The 18,787-nt window shown below is 34.8% G+C and overlaps 1 protein-coding gene across 1 annotated transcript in view; it reads right to left on the reverse strand.

The window, feature by feature from the left end:
* The window catches only part of BRD1 (bromodomain containing 1), a 59,636-nt gene that overhangs the window by 16,145 nt on the left and 24,704 nt on the right, over positions 1 to 18,787 (reverse strand). Inside the window, 2 exon segments of the mRNA XM_064506228.1 lie at positions 14,765 to 15,253; positions 18,383 to 18,643. Coding sequence (XP_064362298.1) covers positions 14,765 to 15,253; positions 18,383 to 18,643 — 750 coding nt within the window.

The following is an 18,787-nucleotide window of genomic DNA, read 5'->3' on the forward strand; positions in this document are numbered from 1 at the left end:
AAAGCCATGCATGCCCATATGTTTTCAAAAAGCTCATGATTTTGGTACATCAAATAAGCTTCCTCCACAGTTAAGAGAAATGTATTATACACATAAACAGTCACGTTTCAGCAGAGGCCATGGGGTAGAACTTCATTAGGTTAAGTACTGCAATACTGACATGCCCTCCCAACCTCAAGTGGAAAAGACATCAAACTAAAAGCTTTCATTAGTGGATGATTCCTTTTTCTTTTCCATCTGCTCTTAAGTTTCTTAAAAACAAACAAACAAAACCAAAAAAACCCCTCCTCCCTCCCCCCCAAAAAACAAACAAACAAAATCAGTCAACTCTTGCAGGCAGAACTCAACATTTGGGGGGCGGGGGGGAGACTGCTACCAATTTTAAATGTAGCGTTATTGTTGCTCCCAATCTTAAGTTCTAGACTTAAATTTACATAGAAATTTTATGATATGAACCAGTTTATGCCATATGAACCATGAAGTACAAATGTAAGGATCTAAAAATAAAGAAACCCTAATAAACACAGCTATAAACTTAAGAAAAAAAAAACCAAGGAAGATCAGCTTGATAGCTGTTCACAAGTTTCTTACTGCCCTGAAATTATACTTATTAAAAAAAGCTTCCACTTTGTCTTAACAGTAGCAGTTTGTTCTTTACACTGCAATTAAAATATTCACTAACTGCTTGCATCAAACAAGTCAGAATCCTGATGTCTGTATCAAATTGACTGAAGCAGGAAAAGGTAAACCACAGAAAGACAGAGCAGAAGTTTGGAAAATGAAAGAGGAACAAGACCCAGGAAAGTCCAAAGAGTAGCATGTTCTATGAATGCACAACATGCTATCCTAGAACACACAGTTGTGCATTTAAGGCTGCAATCTCATTTTGTAGTTCTGCTGTCACAAAAATAAAGAAGCAGAACTCATATAAAAATTTTTTAAAGCTATTCAAACGTTATTATGTACAGCTTAATGCAAAAATTAACACATCCAAATATAGAAAAGTGCTATATTAAAGCCACAGCTGAAGAGCTGAGAAATGATGAAATTATTTAAACAATTTCAACCACTAAACAAGTGGGAACATACAAAAAGACTGCATAGAGTGCACCAGTACTTACATAAAAGTATTTAAGTTCATTTTACCAAGAAATAGCTTATCAAGCCCTGACTTGTGCACTTACCAGTATGAGTTAAAACCTCTTAGCCAGACTCATTAAAAAAGCAGATTTTAGAAAACGGTATATTTTAACAAAACTATATAAATGCACAAAAATAGGTAGAGCATTTCTTGTACGCTTTACTTCTCCAAGGAAGGTTAGACTGGTTTGGGGGGAAAGGAAAGAGGATGGAGATGGAACATCCATAACTAACCAGCTCTCAAAGAGCATGTTCTGGGAATAAGAACACTGGGACAGGTAAAAATCTGCGACCAATTTGTGTCACATATACTATAACATGTACAACTTTATAACTTACGGAAATGGGGCAATATATTGAATGAAGAACACAGTTTCATATATGTCAAAGACTTCCTCCAACAGTGTTCATGTTTTTTTTTGTTTTGTTTTGTTTTAAGGATGGCTGGTGTCTCCAACATGATCCAAAATAATTACTTCAAATGTAATTGTCTTTCTGCGTTCCAAAATGATCATTTAATTGAATTCCATTCCATGTTGAGGATAACAGAAAATAATTAGGATCCAAAGAGATAAATACCCAGCATGATATTAGTTAATATGAGAACCTGGAAGACAGTGAAAAAGCCATTAAATCTCACTGAAAGGAAACAAAGCTTTTAAATAAATAAGCCATCCTTACAGCAGTGTCCAGAGACAGTGCAAATGATACAAGTGTTCCATGTACTCTAATACTAACACTCAGCACAGGTTTCTAAAGGGGCAAGACTTCACTTTGAGTCAGTGCTCTATTTTGAGAGAAATTTTTTTTGTAAGTCATTGAAAGAACAGAATACAACCTTCATCAAGAATATGGTTTCGAAATGTACCTAAAATCCCTCCAATAAGAACAAGAAGAGAGATGACCCTATTTCAAGAGAATTTATGTATACAGATATAGGCAGACAGGGTAAAGGAATACTTTATATTAATCAATAATCGGAAGTCTTAAATATGCAAACCTTGAAAATTTGTGAACTGTAGCAATAGGAAGACATCCACGAAGTTTTCAAAAAGTGAACCTTAGAGTAACCCTAAGAATGTCTATTTCCAACAGTAAATTCTGAAGTGCATTAAGAATATTAGGAACAATCCTTCTGCCAGAATACACTGATGAATATTTGAGCATGCCAAAGTTTACAGATTCTCAAAACAGTCCTCACAGTATGCAGACAACACGGGAGCCAGTTACTTTAAACATGAAGATGACAGACAAAGTCTGGAGTGAAGAATATCCTTGGAAACAAAGTTTTCAAAAATGTTCAAAGATAGCTAAGAAAGCTCAGCGTGAGCCCATGATGTGAGAGTGCTGATGCCTGTATGCTAAATAGCAGCAGCTTTGAAGATCCTAAATAGGAAATTTTCACATTTGGAAACGTAGGTAACATGTAATGAATACAGTTTGAAGGTTCATAGAAGAGTCAAAGCTTGATATGTTTCAAAAGAATGCTTAAGAACTCATCACGTATCTACTAGCATCCTTCTAAAACTGGGAATAAGTCATCCCTCTGGCTCATCAGAACAACCTGCTAGAATAGCTGAATGTGAACTGCACAACAGAAAGGAAAAGTCATCAACATCTGTAACTGCAGCTTTCACAAGATAAGGATTATCTGGTGGTCTGTACACTGTAACAATGGGATGACGTTGTTGCACAACTATTGTTTAAGACATTTTAAGTTATACACCTGGGAGGTAACACTGGTGGAAGAATTTGAAAACATTCCAGACAAATATGAAAGAAAAAAAATACAGAACATACAAGCAAAAAAGTTTCATAAAAATGTTTTTAAACTCTTTTCTAGAAAGCAAAACTGTTCGAACAGTACAGAAATGACTAATGACTGGGGTATACATTACATGCTATCAAAAGTGCACACATAAAACTTGAGCAATTTAAAAATAACTTTACAATATGAATCCACTCAGCTCTAGCATGTATGATTTATGGCAAGTCAATGCACACATAGGTGATTGTAAAATACAAGACTAAGTGCCTGAATCACATACAGATCAATGATACGTCATTCAAAATCAAGAAATACAATGACCACAGAAAGCCATTAATATTTAGGATTGTTTACTTCTAATGTATCTTGGCATAGACTACTTATGAGGATTTAAAAGCAGAATTGACTTTTTTCCCTCAGTTATGCAGTAATACAAATAGTCAAGGCATCTTGGTAAAAATACTTATGTATTTTCCATTTAAGTACTTCTATCCTCTCATCTACTGAATACTGGTCTAAATGAAAATTTGAAAGAGCCATTAAGAACTTGAATGAATAAAGCTTATTTTTGTTCCCAACCTAAAACATGAGAAAGCATGAGAATTATCTGTCAATAACTTTTATCAAAAAACCTAGAGCCTAGCTGTCTTTCACAGCTGCCCAACAGGACCCGCTCAGGCAGACTATTTAATTTCTTGCAACCCTTTTTTTCTTAAATTACCATCTTAAAGATTTTATGCAGAGCTTTTACCAACACATTATTTTCTTTGAATATAAATATTCCCCATAATTTGGGAAATATCATTGCTGGGCACGGTATCCAAATGGGGAAAAAAAAAAAAACTGATATACAAGTGAACTTCAAAGTCCTTATATAAGCACATCCAGAAACCCTGTTCTGTTAGAAAGGTAACAAACCATTTATTTACCTTTTACAGCTGTTTAGAAGAAACCGTTCTTAATTTCTGCTTCATTCTCAAAGAGCAAGCAGAAATTGGAGTTGCCATCTCAGAGAATGATGAAAGCTGAAGTGTTTGCCAGAGATCTGCCACTCTTCATATGCCAAGCAGGACAACATAATAAACTGCAAGTCCCTGAATTAATCAGTTATTATACAGCTGCATTTTTTGACCTATTTTTTCAGGCCTTTTGCCCACCTTGAGTGGAATTTCGTACAAGGTGAAACTTCAAGTGATTCAGTATAAATGATCCAGTGCATCCTAAAGAGATGGAACAGCCTTCTGCGGTAATTTGCACTGCACTTGAACAAGCTGATGATATGCATTCTTTAAGACAATGTACCACCACACTAAAAAATTATCGCCTACTAAACATTAACAATGCTAGTAACTTATAAACAGTGCTTGCAATTCTAAGATTGTCCTCCTGACTTCAACAATAGCACCCGAAAAGACAAAGCAAGATGTTTCAAAACTCATGCAGTCAGCCTGCCAGTGCTTGAAGTGTCTTCAAGTGAAGATAATCAAGGGCTATTAAAAACCAACACAACTTTGCTACTTTTAGGCAGCACTGAACATGAAGAGTTAAAATAAGGCTGAACTGCATATTTACATAATTCATATTTTTTAGATTTAATCAATCTACAGTATGTTGTCTCCTCTCACTTAAAATACTTTTATCTGCAATAAAAATGTTTTTCAATAGAATTCTGAATACTCATCCATTCTTATCAGTAGGTTAGTTGCCTTGTCAATGTCTGCTTTGATCTCTACTTTTTCCAATTAAATGTTGTTAGGAAGTCATCTCAGAGTGACAATCATATTGTTACAGATTTGGAGGAAGATAAAAACGGGGAAGAAAGGAAGCGAAAGACGGGAGGAGGAGAGGAAGGAAAACGAAAGGGGAAGAAGGGTGTTACTGTGTTAGGACAGCATAGCCTCACAAATTGGAACCAAGAAATGACAGAGAACTGTTGTGGTTATCAACAAATTAAAGTAACTTCTCTTCAAGTATTACTTGTTTCAAGAATAGGTAAAATATTTATTACTTTGTATCAGATACCAATTCCTCCATGCACACTGAAAAAACTATGTCTGGGTACTACAACACGAAACGTGTAAGAGCTATCAATTAGAAACATCCCACAACAGTTTATCCAGAAGATTGAGTAAGGGATTCTCAGCTACATATGCCACTTGAAACTATTTTTGTTTGTGAACGGGTTACAAGCAGTTATCAGCAAAATCAACAGGCAAAGAACAAGATTTTTTTGAATAAAGAATTTTTCTTCAAGTTCCCTTATCAGGTTAACAGAGATAATGGGAAGCAAGCAAATTCTAACTCTGGGGGGAAACTTACTGTTCACCACCACTTCTAAAGATATTCTTATTAGAGCTCTGTTCCTGCAACTACAGAATTGCAGGTAATTATACACTACTGGATGGGAGATAAGATACACCTTCTTCTACTGAGTAAGGCATACACGAACCTACCATCCCGATTTTGTGTACAGTACACCGATTACACTATAAAGGCAGAATGTTGCTGTTCAAGCAGCTCTACTTTAATTTCAAAGGTTTACTAGTTTTCCCTGTCAACATCCAGAGTTCACCAAGCCTTCACTCATCAAACTTAATGAAAGCCCGTACTACTACGTGCCTCATTCAACAAAGCAGTGAATTTTACCGTCCTGTGGGATCTTTGTGAAATAAACTGTTAAATAGCAGTTACCATAAAAACAAAAATTGTAACACCGCTCAGCTACTTAATATTGCTACATCCATCAAGTTCTGAAACATGAGATGGTTGTTTCCTATCTCCTTAAGTTAGTTGACACCTATGTGAGCCTACTGCTGGAAAAAAAACAAAACAAAACAAAAAAACCTGCTCAGTTCATAAAACATTTACAATTGTCTTGACAGCAATTCTTTAAGGTATAAGGTATCCTATCTAACAAGCTGCTGCTAACTTTTACTTTTTTTCTTAAATATTAATACAACTTACTGCAACAGCTCCCCTTGTGTTTTAGCTACAAAAAGAAAGCAGAATCTATTTCACTCCGAGGAATAAACCGAACAGTACAGTTCCATGTAAAAAGACACTGAGTTAATAAGCAAAGAACACATGACTAAACAGTAACTGTCCTCTATTTTAAACAATATCCTCAGATTTACAGGATTAATTTCACTGTCTTTTCCTAACTTATCAGCTGGAGATACTACTGTTATTTAGAGGATGTCAGAAAGTGTCATTCTATCAACATTGTAATTACAGAGAACATCCTAAAGATTCAGGGGAAAAAAACCCACTAAATTCTTTCATAGCATGAAAAACAACTCAGAAATACATTTTTGACGGTATATTGTGTAACTACCACAAATAATTTCCTAAACGAATTTTCCTTCCCAGAAAGGAGCATTCAGAATATTAATTACCTTTTGCTTGAAATTCTTAATTTTGCTTACAGTACTGCCTCGGCAGAAACATTAATCAATCTCCCTTCTGACTTTGTAAAAAACATTTTCAAGCTCTGTTTTTGTAGAGCACTTAAGTCCAACACCACGCAATGGCAGGATGCCCTCCCTCTAAATGAATATAGAAGATTTTTGGTTTAGAAAAAAACATACAGAAACAGACTACGTAATGAAGCACAAGGCAAAGGCTTATAAAACACTAAGGCACTCCTGAATTTGGAAAAAATTCCTCTGCCAGAACAACAACAACAAAAAGCTAAAAATGTATCACAAATGGAGGATTAATATTTTACCACTAATGAAAATGCAGAAAGACTTGAGAGATAAAAAGTGGCAATTGTAAGCAAGAAGGTACAATACTACTAGAGCAGTCAAAAAGAAAGTTGTTCACCTTGCTATAGTTGCAATGATGTTCAAAACATTACGTCCTTTGAAAACTGGATTTCAGATCCCAATTACTCTAAGGAGCAAATCTTACTAACGCATCCCTACTGGTAACAATACTGTTCATGACTTCCAAAACACAGGACTAGGAACTTGAGCAGATAGTATTTCATCTTCTGAGAATATTTCTAGGCCTAAATTGCACAGGGCCTTGGGGGTGGGGGGGAGTGCAAGGGATTGCAAAAACTAGCTATTTAATTAACAAAGAAGCATTTGTTTTTAATTAAATACAGCTTTTCTTAAGAGAACTTATGCAGATCTTCTGTCTCACTTGAAAAAATAGCAACTTCATCTCCTTCCCCCCAAGAAAATGCCCAATGGGAACAGGTAACCATGTCACCCATTTTTTTTGTGACATATGCTAACCGCAAAAAGATACATGCAAGTCTTCTTGAAATACAAGAGAGAAATTTGGAGAGCTGCACCTCTCAGAGAGTGTGCTGCCAGGAGTATTCACTCTAAATTGAACAACTCACAACAAAAAGCCATATTCCTGATATAAAGTTGATCAACTTTATAACTTTAATGGGCAAATTCTTTTATTACTCATAAATGAGAAGTTACCTGAAAAATTGGAATAGTGATAGGAGATCTGCGAGTTACAAGTGACCTATATGAATTTTTGTTTGGTGAACAAAAAAGAAAGATAAGTCAGGTTTCTGCTACAATAAATAGCAGGGTGACAAGGGTTTTGTTTTATTTTTTTACACGTGTGGCTTTCTAAAGTAACTGTAGCCTTCCAAAGTGAGGCTAGGGTTCATCCGCACCACTTACACTAATACAGCTATTTGTGGAACTATGCTTTAAACAAAAATGGTACAGGTAAAAAAAAAAAAAAAATCTGGGATTTTATTTATTTTGGGTGGAAGGCATGAATTCATTTTCAAGTAAAAGGATTATTAAAAGAACAACACACTTCAACCCATAAACAAAAGCTACACAGGAGGAAAAGAAAGTTTATTTTTGGCCTACAATATAGATTAAAGAGTTATATTGGGGCTCTCATCTGTATATTCAGACCACAGCTCTATTCAATATGCTGTAAGATACGAAGAGAAATACTATTATTTTACAGTGACACTGAAGCAAAAAGTATGTTGAACTTGCACTACTAGAAGAGAGAATTAACAGGAATTATACTGATCTGTCAGCTCTTAACTCGATAGCTGGGAACCCTCCGCTGAATAAATACTTGAGAGGCCTTTTCTTATGGCCAGTAACCTTGGACACTGATAGACCAATCTTAGATTAGCTTTGCTCTACTTTGACTTTGTTTGCGATGCAGGCCTCTGAAAAAATTAACCCTAACTTGAGTTTGACTCTACTAGACTAAAAAGGGAAATATGTTTAAAAAGCAATCTAGAACACTTGTATTTACTTTTTAAATGCATATATTAAAAAAAAAAATGCTGGTCACTACCAAAATGGTAACACAGATCTTTGCAAACCAGATATGAGAACTGCCCTTTCAAACTGCTGTAATATAACTGAGAAAAATGTAACATTCATGGGGTTATGATTTAGTATGCCCCCTTTTTTACTTCAGATTAATATAAAACATCGTATAGGAAAAGAATAAGAAACTTCACTGGCTGACTGAAGGAGTAATCCTGAGTTTGCAATATTAGAACGACATCTCATCAGAGAGCATCTCTGATACAGTGAGAGTGCACAATACTGTGCTCCATAATCTCTCTTACGCATATCTCTCGATGCATGTAACTACATAATCTGTTCTCATCTAGGAAAAAAAAAAAAACAATTTTGTGAGACATTCATCTCTCAGTCAATCATACTGTGGGAACTGTCTCCAAATCTTCATTAGTGGAAGGAAACCTAAGATAATCGTATTTTTTACCTCTCGGTTCAGTGCTTAAAGTTAGTGTGGGACATAATTAAGAGTCACATGTTTATGACCATCCAACTCGTGAAAAATCAAATCTTTAAGCAAATATGTTCTAAATAGCTCAAATATGATGGTAATCTGATCAACTCTGGTACTTTATGTGGGACCTTAATGTAGAGCAGTTTATGAATTAGAAGCTGTATCATGTATACTCAGACCCAACACCAAGGCAACTGTGCCCTTAATTCATAAGCATAATGTGGATCTCCAAATTCACTAGGGTTTTTTGTTTTTTGAGTACACCTTCAGAAAAAACACAGTTCATTAATTCTGATTACCATCAGCACCACACGGAAAAATGAATTAGCATTAACTGCCACAGATGAATCACATAGAAGATCACAACATTTTGGTTTTTTTAGAAAGCCAAATGTGGCCCCAAAAAATAAGCTATGCAGTCCAAAAAATGAAATGCTGAAATTTTGTAAAAATCTCCACAATTCCTACAGCACCAAGAAAAATAGAAGGGTTATCTAGAAGTATTTTATTATTACAAAAGCATTCAATTATACTGATCATAGAAAATAGGGCATTTGCAAGTCGGGTGCTAAGAATTAGCATCTTAAAATAACACTCCAAAGATAGTGTTTTTGAAGAACTAAAGAAGTTAAAGACTTAAGAAAATTTTCTAAAATATTAAGGCATATTATTAGTTATATACACACATACTTCAGGAGCCCTGAAACAGAACAGAAAATCATTGTATCCAGTTGCCCATTACGCCCCACAGTTCTTGCCTATGCTGCTCTAAATTCTCTGTTCTAACAGAATGCATCAAGAAATAAGCAAAGCATTTTTAACCATGAGGAAGCGTTTCTTAGCACTATTTCATCTTTTAGATGAAATAAAAGAATAAACACTCCTTTGGGGTTTTAAGTGTCACACCAATTGCTGACTGGCATAAAATAGTTTCACTTTCCTCTCTTCCTGCATTATGCACTTCATTGTAATTGCACATACATCAAGTCCTAGAAAATCCTATCCTATTTCTCAAAATTTTCCAGAAATCGAAGTGACAAAAATACAAGTAGCGCTGATGTAATTCTCTTCTAAATCTTTAGCAGACCAAATGCAAAGAAAGAATTGTTAAAGGTGTCAGCGTTTAGTTTTTTCAAGCTTCTCTCCTTAATTTGCCTGGGTCTTTTTGTAAATACTCAACAAGTTGAGGTTTTCCAGGGGACCATTCTCCCACCAAAAAAACCCGCCAGTTTGTCAAAAATGATCAAGCAAAAAATAGACTAGCCCCCACCCCCGTACCCTGGATAATTATGATAGTGTTCTAGTCAAAATTGGCAACTTTCCTCCTTTCTCAGCCTCCTGGGTACTTACGGGCTGCTGTGTAGCCTGGCTTTATCCTGACAACTCAGCAGCTGAGCTGCTGTAGGCCCCGTGCATCTACACTGACTCATTTAACAAGCCAGGGGACAATTCATTTCAAGCCTTCACAAACTCCAATGCTTCGTTTCAGTTTGCAAAAGCATTTTTAAACATTTATGTTTTGAAACTTCCTGGAGAAATGCAGTTGACGTTTTTGGCCATCACTAAGTGCTTAATAACTAAATTTCACATCAGATTTTACAGGAAGCAATCAGTACATATCTAAAGAGAAAAAGAAAACAAAGAGAACAGTTTAATTGAAAGTATAAGGACTCTGGAACTGTCAGTTGACTTAGTCATATTACTGCATTTTACATATGAAAATGTGTATACACCATCATTCTTGTCCATGTTAACAGGACTTTAATAATTTTGACTATTTATTTTTTCACTGAGCTGACTGTAATTTAAGTTGTAATTTACGTTTTAGATATGCATGTTTTACTTTCATTTCTTCCATTTAGGGAATGGTGATTTAACGCTGCACATATGAAGCTTGACTCTTAATCAAGCTGGCCTTTCTTTCAGAGAAAATCAAAGATTTATTAGAAATCAAATATTAAAGAATCCAAGAAATAACCTGTATTCAGTCTTAACCCAAAACAGAATCTCTATCCTTACCACACCAAATAAAATTGAGTAAAAGCAGTCATCTTTACAATATGATACTGTATCAACTGTAAGTGCAATTCACATATAGGTAGGCTGCAGAGAATTCTTCAGTGCCATCAAACACCTTGTAATGTCCAGACTGCAACAAAAGCAGCCCAACATTTAATAACAGTTTTAACAAAGTATAATTAATTTGTCACATACTGACACCCCTATGAAAAGTGTATATTAGGAAATGATAAGTTTACACACACAAGAAGTGTGTTTTTTACTGTGTTAAATGCTATAATTTAGTGATCCAGGTTTTAAGTATTTGTTGACATCTGTTTCAGTGCCCTAAGAAAATCTGTGTAGCTGGTAGTGAGAAGAACACTGAGCAAATAATACATTCCAGTGAAATATTTCATTACTGTTACTCAGCCAAGAAATAATAATAAAAAAATGTACTGTACTGCATTAATCACTATTTGCAATCCTAATTTTATGATAATTTAACATGACTGTTGGGATAGCAAATTCTAAATACTTAAATTCTGCCTAGAAGGCAGGGTACTAACAGTAACTGAATTTCTTTCCTAGATTTTTGTAAACTAAAGGTGACTGATAAAATGAAGAACAACATAGAAATTTGATCTGAATCTAATTTACCATTTTATAATACTCAAAAGGTATTTTGAAACAGCCATTTGTTCTAAGAGTTCATCAGGCCTATACCCAACTGATAAAAGCACACCTTTTAGTGGTCACTGAAATCTATCTTCTATCCATTGATCACCTTTATTTTCCTCTGACGTAATAACTGCACCAATTAATTTTAAGTTATTAACCTGATGAAAAGGACTCAGGTTTCCAACAAAAAAAGCAAGGAAAGCATATGATATATATTTTGCAAGGGTCATTAACCTTATCTCAGTTAAGATTTGACATGCTCAACTTAAAGAACCACCCACCTAATTATGTGACCAGGATTTCTTAAGCAAAAACCACCTCTCTGTTTTTTGAGACTGCTAGATAACGGGGCAAGGGAGGGGGGAGACAACCCACCATTAAGTATATATAGGAAATTTTTTAACACTTCTCTCTACTATGCAATCTAAGCTTCCACATAGCAACTATGGAGGAAGAGGTGCTATGTATGTATGTGATAATGACCTGGTAGAGCATAATGAAATAAAAATTTAAGGTACATTACACTATTGCTTTATATTTTTAAATGAGATTTCACATATAAAGGGAGGCCAGATTACTAAAATGAATTGTTTTCAGTCCTCCCAGAATGATAAATTGTGGTGTTCGATAATCACTTATTTCTAATAAAAACTAATATTTTAGTAATTATTCTGTAAATGAAAATCAACAATATATGAAATACCGTACCTATCAAAGCACAGGACCAATGGATCCTGTATTTATCTCTCTTGAAACTACTCAGCAATAGCACTCACTTTGAATGTAATTCAAGAGAGCATAGTAAAAGGTAATTTATGAGAACAATGAAACATTAGACTAAGTAGGTATGGCTTTACTGAACTAGACTAGGTAAGTCTGGAGTCTTCTTTGGAACCTCTTATTTAAGAATATGTATGAGTGACATTAAAAGGGTATGCTTTCAGAAGACTGACTAAGGTGAGGGACAAAACAACATCCTTACATAAAGGCAAAAAATGAAACATTGGTTATGGATAGGCAAAGGGAGAAAGACCTGACAGCATATAGACTTTAAAGCAGTGCATGAGCAGTCGTAACAAGCAAACAGCAGTCTAAACGCAGCCCCTGACCACTTCAAGTTCTTTCTAGAGCCCAAAATTTCAATGCCTTGTATATTAAGCAAAGCCCCTTTTTATCACTTTTTCCCTATATCCACTAGAATTGATGATATTTAACATTCACACTAGTCAGAGAAAATCCTGCAATAGCCATTTTCATTTACAATGATTGCTCCTGAAGTGGCTAGCTCGCAGGAAAGAACGCCAGGAGCCTGAAGCATGCCTTATGTATGACTGCACGGCTTTCAAGGCAGAGGCTCATGATCTGCTGAATTCTTTTGAACAACAGCATTTTACCATAGCATGAAATTACAACTTCATGCTAAACATCCAAATAGAAGGGGGTGGGGGGGAGAAAAAGATTACATTACTGTATAGATCATCCCATCTCTTTTAACAGAGCATAAACATCTGCATCGATCTACCACACAAAAATGAAGTAATTCAGTGGGGTTTACATTCTGCAAAGCATTTGGGGTTTGTGCAAACAGAACTACTTCCTGCCAAACCATAGCTCAAAATAGCGACCAATAATAAAGTGCTCACTCAAATTCATGAGGCCACAAGTTCAAAAATAACGTAGAACAAAAGTCCTCAATATGAAAGCAAAATTTTTGATTGCAAATTGAAAAAGAAACATACAAATAAGATTTAGTAAGCACATATATCTGTATATGCTTATAAAAGAAAAGAGAGAGAGAGAGAACAAAGAGATGCTATTCACACTTCTGGAAAAATTCAGTTTGGCTAAAAGAGTTCAATTAGCAGATACAGTCTCTTCTTAAAACGAAATAAAACACTACACAACATAAACGCCTCCTATGTATTTAAATTTTATTTCTATGCATAGTGTTCATTAGTTTCAATAGGAGGCTACATAAATAATTTTATTAACAAAAAATAATTTCTTCTATCTTTTGGGATTTTATTGCCATCATTGACTTAAATATCACAAAAAAACCTTAAAAATTCTGAAATGGGAAGTGCATTAAAATTAGGAGAGATTAAAAAAAAATCTATGTATAATCAAAGCATATTTGTCCCACATACACATACTCCACAAAGAGAAAAGGAGGAAAATGACAATTCAAAAGTCAGATTTATTGATTTATTTATTAAGAATTAAGCCAATTTTTCTACATTAAAAAACCTTCATATTATTCCTGCTAAGAACATGTGCACATATGCCTTTCTAATTTATCAGATCAGATGTACAGGCCCTTTCCAACCCTTTTTGAACCGGAATCCAGAAGGTAGAGGAGGGAGGAGACATGGATAAAAAGACCCTCCCCTCCCCCCCAAAAAAAGCTCACGTCCCCACACAGCTTTTAGAGCACATCTTCACAATAAATGATTTTGAAATTATATTTTTATGGCTTTCATTCAAAGGCATAAAAATTGCATGCTGTATTTGTACCTGCATATGTGTTACCAACACAACAAGGAAACAGAATGTTTATTTTAAAAGATAATAAAAGCTGTAACAATGGCCATGGAAAAACATCAAGGGAATGCACTTTAGAAATTTCCTGATGTTGCTATTCTTCCTCAAATAGTGTTTTATTCAAACTTCTCCAAATAGAACTATAGTTCATGTAGAAAAGGTGTAATTAATTTCTCAACTGTACTGCACCACAAAAATTAGCTTTCTTTTAAATTCTTTAGAGAAGTCTCATTAAGACCATAATCTTGCATTTAGATTGTTCAACTTTAAAAAGATAAAGTGCACAGACTTAAGAAATGGAGGAAATGCCATTATACTTTGGGATTTTAACACTGCCATATAATGTATATATAAGTATACCTAGCATCTCACATACAGTCATCGGTTTTACAACCTAGGAATACACTTGCAGTAACATTACAGCAAAATAAAGTTGTTCACGGAAAACATATTTTTCCATGTTCCTCATGAGAATTCTAGTTTTGGCATCATATACGAAGTTTCTTTGTAATTCAGCAGGGAATTTCCAAAAAAGCAGCTCATTCACCTTTTCTACTGAATGCAACAAAAGGAAATAGAAAGTAACTGAAAAATGCAAACAAAAACACCACACTCACAGGTAACTTGCGGATCTAGTTACTAAAATGAAATCTGTGAAATGGTAAAACTTGGTTCACTCTAAGTCCAACTGTAAAGGCCAATATAACAATGAACTGGTAATTTTCCTATCGTAACCAAGTAACTATACATGCTTATTCAACTATAAGGAAAAACTGCTAAAATCTGAAGATTAACAATTACATGTATGTCAAAAATTAACAAGTATGCTATCTTTCAAGATGTATCCATTGAAATAAATTGTGTAACATTTACCTGTATCCAAGCGCTTTACAGGGGACTCATCATCAACCTCAGAATCTCCACATGCACTCCTTGATCTTTTCCTTGGGTGCAGAAGTGTCTCCAACCTTGGAAGGACTACAGACAAAAAGGTTTTGGTCCCTAGCTGTGGAGAAGTTGGCTGGGTTTCAGTGTTCTTTGCAGACTTTTGGGGGCTTATACTTTTCGATTTGCAGAAGAGAATGGATGTACGTCTGTTTACATCAGTTGATGACTCAGCTACAGCAGAAACAGTCGACTCATTGAGATTACTGTCAAGTAAGTGTTCTGGAGTGTGTCCATTTATTTCTTTCTGAATGGAAGTGCTATATAATTCATTATCAAATTTTACTCTTTTGTAAAGCTTACTCTGCTCTGGATTGAGTTCTACTGGTTTGAGGGTTGGTGGTTCTGAATTAGTCTCCAAGTTTGAAGGAAGAGGTAATGCATCTGATGGTTCAAGTTTAGGGGGAGATTTATCTCCTGAAAAAATTATAAATAGAGTGTGATTTTTGAAAACTCGTAGTTAGAAAGTCTATTATAAAACTCACTATAAATGTGCAGCCCACCAAATAAATTGTTGTTTGGAAACAAAGCATAACATTTTAAAAACAAACCTTGTCTAGCAACACTCTCTCCTAGTTAGTAGTTCCTACTTTTAGACTGGGAATGTAACACGGATAGAAAAGTAGGTGTTCATATTTGGTGTGTTAACAATTTGCACCTGGATAAATACTTTTTACTTCTCATGCAGTAATGTTAATTTCATAACTAAAATCTAAGGGTTTTTTTGGTTTAACAGAAATTTGGGGTGGTGTGTGATTTACCTGTTAAATGCAATTACACCACCATTAAAGTAAGATGTTTGATAAATTACATTTTACAATTTCGTATATTCTTCTTACCTGCCTAAGGCAAATTTTATCAAGTAAGCATTTTAAAAAAATTGGAATTTCTAACCTCATCTATTAGACTGACCTAGTGTGCGTTATAAAATTTACAGACATGCAAGCTTTGCAAGCTGCTTTACAATTGTGGACAGCAGTTTTATTTACCAAAAAATCAAAGTCTCGCTGCTTTACTAGCCACTATTTGGCAAAAACACTTTTGCAGACTTGACAGGAGAAGTCAGAAAAACCACCCTCTACCAATTTTTTCCTCCTTCCCCTCCTTTTACACAATCATTTCCCAGTTAATTTCAACAGTTCCATGCCGGGAAAAGACAATGTAGATATTATTGTGAGTGTACAGAACTAATTTTAGCTTTTCATCCCAAGTGATTGGGGGGGGGGGGGGAACAAGAAACAAAAACATTCTACTCTCAGAGTATTCCCAAATACAAGTAAAATAACTTCCTAACCTGAAATTATCAACAAAAAATGCTTATTCTAGAGTACCTGTATGAGAACAACGTATCCAACAGAAACATTCATGCTGTCAAACAATAATTTTGTTTAGATAATTCTCTATGTCACCTGAAGAAAGGTGTGTAACACCAAGGGTTTAAACCCTGTATCTGCAGTGGATTAAATATTATCTATGTATTGTTTTCATTTTGGCTCCACAATGCTTATTTTGAAATCAATGACTTGAGCATATCAAAAAGACTGCTCCATCTGTATAAGGCATAATTCATATTAATAACATGAATAATTAAAATAAAGTGTGACCCTGTTCACATCCTTTGAAGGTATACAAGAATTAGAATTGGTAAATAGTATTTCAAGAAGACCTTAAGAATGAGATCCATAGGGAGATAGACACATTTAAAGCACCATCTCTTAAAAAAAAAAAAAGTGTTAAGAATGGCTTGTGCTTTCTGAACAAATTCAAATTTTCTTACAATTAATTTGAAAAGATTCATATAAAGATTTAAGCACAGAAAAACACTTAAAAACTATTTAGACACTGCAAGACTAATAACTGAGTTATTTTGGTAGCATATGCCACACAATTTGTCACATGATTCGAAATTCAAAACAGAACTGCAGAGGGTAATTCATAGCAATTTTAAAGTCATCTCATGCAAAGATTCACTTTTTGCCACAGGATTCTACTGACTACTTTCCAGCTCTCTCTTTTCACCAGCTTGTTTCTTTCCTCCTCCAACTACATTCCATTTCAGAATCTAAATTTGAACTAATGTTTACTATTCTTGACTAGATCATGATTATAACCACGGTCTCTATCAACTCTGGATAATGCTTTTCATGATTTGAAATACTTCCTTTTTTAAAAAAACAAAAGAAAGCAGTTATGGTCAGAGATTGTACCTACATTTTTAGACTATTATTTGTACAGCTCCTGCCAACAGTAAAAGGCTGTCATAAAAATGTTAAGCTAGAAGTAACAAAAAATAGCGTATTTATTATCTGCCAGAAAATACATTCCTAAATAACTGTATTCAGTGGCACCATTACTGGAAGGGGGAAGAGGAGAGGAACCACCCCCCACACCCAAACCCCAACCATCATTAAACATTTTAAGAATAATTAGCACCTCAAAACTTACTGGACAGGTTAGAGGCTGATTCAGGTATGGTTTTTCTACCACTGTCATTCAAATCTCAAGCAAGTTATAGATTTGAAAACCATTCTCTTAATCACACTAAGAATTAAGCATCAACCTGCTGTATGAACTGCAGTTAGAGACGGTCATTTTATTCAGTTCAGCTTTCCAAAATTTTGATAGCATCAAGCTGCTCTCTACAGACTGTTTTTATCATGCTTCCACTTTCCCTTCCATCTTTTCCTCCCCCATCCAATACTGTTAGTCAAGATGTGACATGCCTCTACCTCTCCTCAAGAAAAATAGGTAATAAAATAACTTCTTAGAGAAGAGAATGCAATGCTGATCATAGAACAAACTGTCAATAACACTCTTTATCCCCCCCCCAAGAGGTTTTTGTTTGTGTCATTTAAAGAGGAGTAATAAAGACAGCAGTAACTGATTTCAAAGCAAAAAACAAACACAACATTCAACTGTAACCTGAAGTCAGGTCTTTCTCGTATGTTGCTCTCATTAAAATCAGTGAGAAATGCACATGAGTAGATAAGGATCTGAGACTGCTATTTTGAGGAGAAAGAGAGGCACCAGGGGAAGCGTAGTTAGATATGGTGGCCTTGATTATAAAACATCGAGTCTGATGAATCCTCATTAGTTAGCTTTATTAAAAAAGAAGCAAACTAACCCTCCACTCTCCCAAAACAGTCTGCACAAAAGGACAGAAAAGCTACAAAAGACAGTATAATGGCTAGAGTTTTCAGCACCATTGACTTAAACTCACATGACCCCTATATATATTTTGGCATGAAGGTGCATTTCCAAAAGTACCAAGATGCACTGAGAATTCCAAATCCTTTTCCATTCTGATATTGTTTGTATTTTAATAATTTCTTAACACAATTTTTTTAAATTCTTGCTACTGTGAAATATAAGGGAGGGGATATCGGCTAAAAGGATCATTATGATACTCTTAAAATATTAATTATAAATAAGTGCTATATGCCGATTTAAAAATAAGTTATAACATTTATTTATTACACAATTTAATTCACATGATTAGAGCACCTGACTGAAGAGATCCACAATAGTACTAACTTAAAATCTTACCTTCTTCTTCTCCTTCTTGTTCTAATGCTGCAGTTTCTTCTTCAAAACTTCCAATACCTGACTCTATTTGAGGAACTTGATTGTGTTGCTGACTTAGTTTGTTGCGGATAATGCTGATTTCTTTCTTTAACAGCTTTGCTCTTTTGCTCCTTGACCCACTGGATTTCATTGCACAGGTGAGATCAAGCTTTTCTAACAACTCTCTCAGCTGTTCTTCCAAGGACATATGCACTCTGTTTGCAGGATTCAGTAACCTATCCACTGAAGTAAAAAAATGTATAATTGAAAATGTGTTAGTGTTTATCAGAATATTAACAACCATACCAACAGGAGAAAGGAAAAAAAAAAAAAAAAAAGAAAAATCACATGCTGGAATTAAAAAATGTCAGAAAGTTATATTACAGT

The sequence above is a fragment of the Dromaius novaehollandiae genome, chromosome 1, assembly GCF_036370855.1.
Source record: "Dromaius novaehollandiae isolate bDroNov1 chromosome 1, bDroNov1.hap1, whole genome shotgun sequence".
Classification (NCBI taxonomy): Eukaryota; Metazoa; Chordata; class Aves; order Casuariiformes; family Dromaiidae; genus Dromaius; species Dromaius novaehollandiae.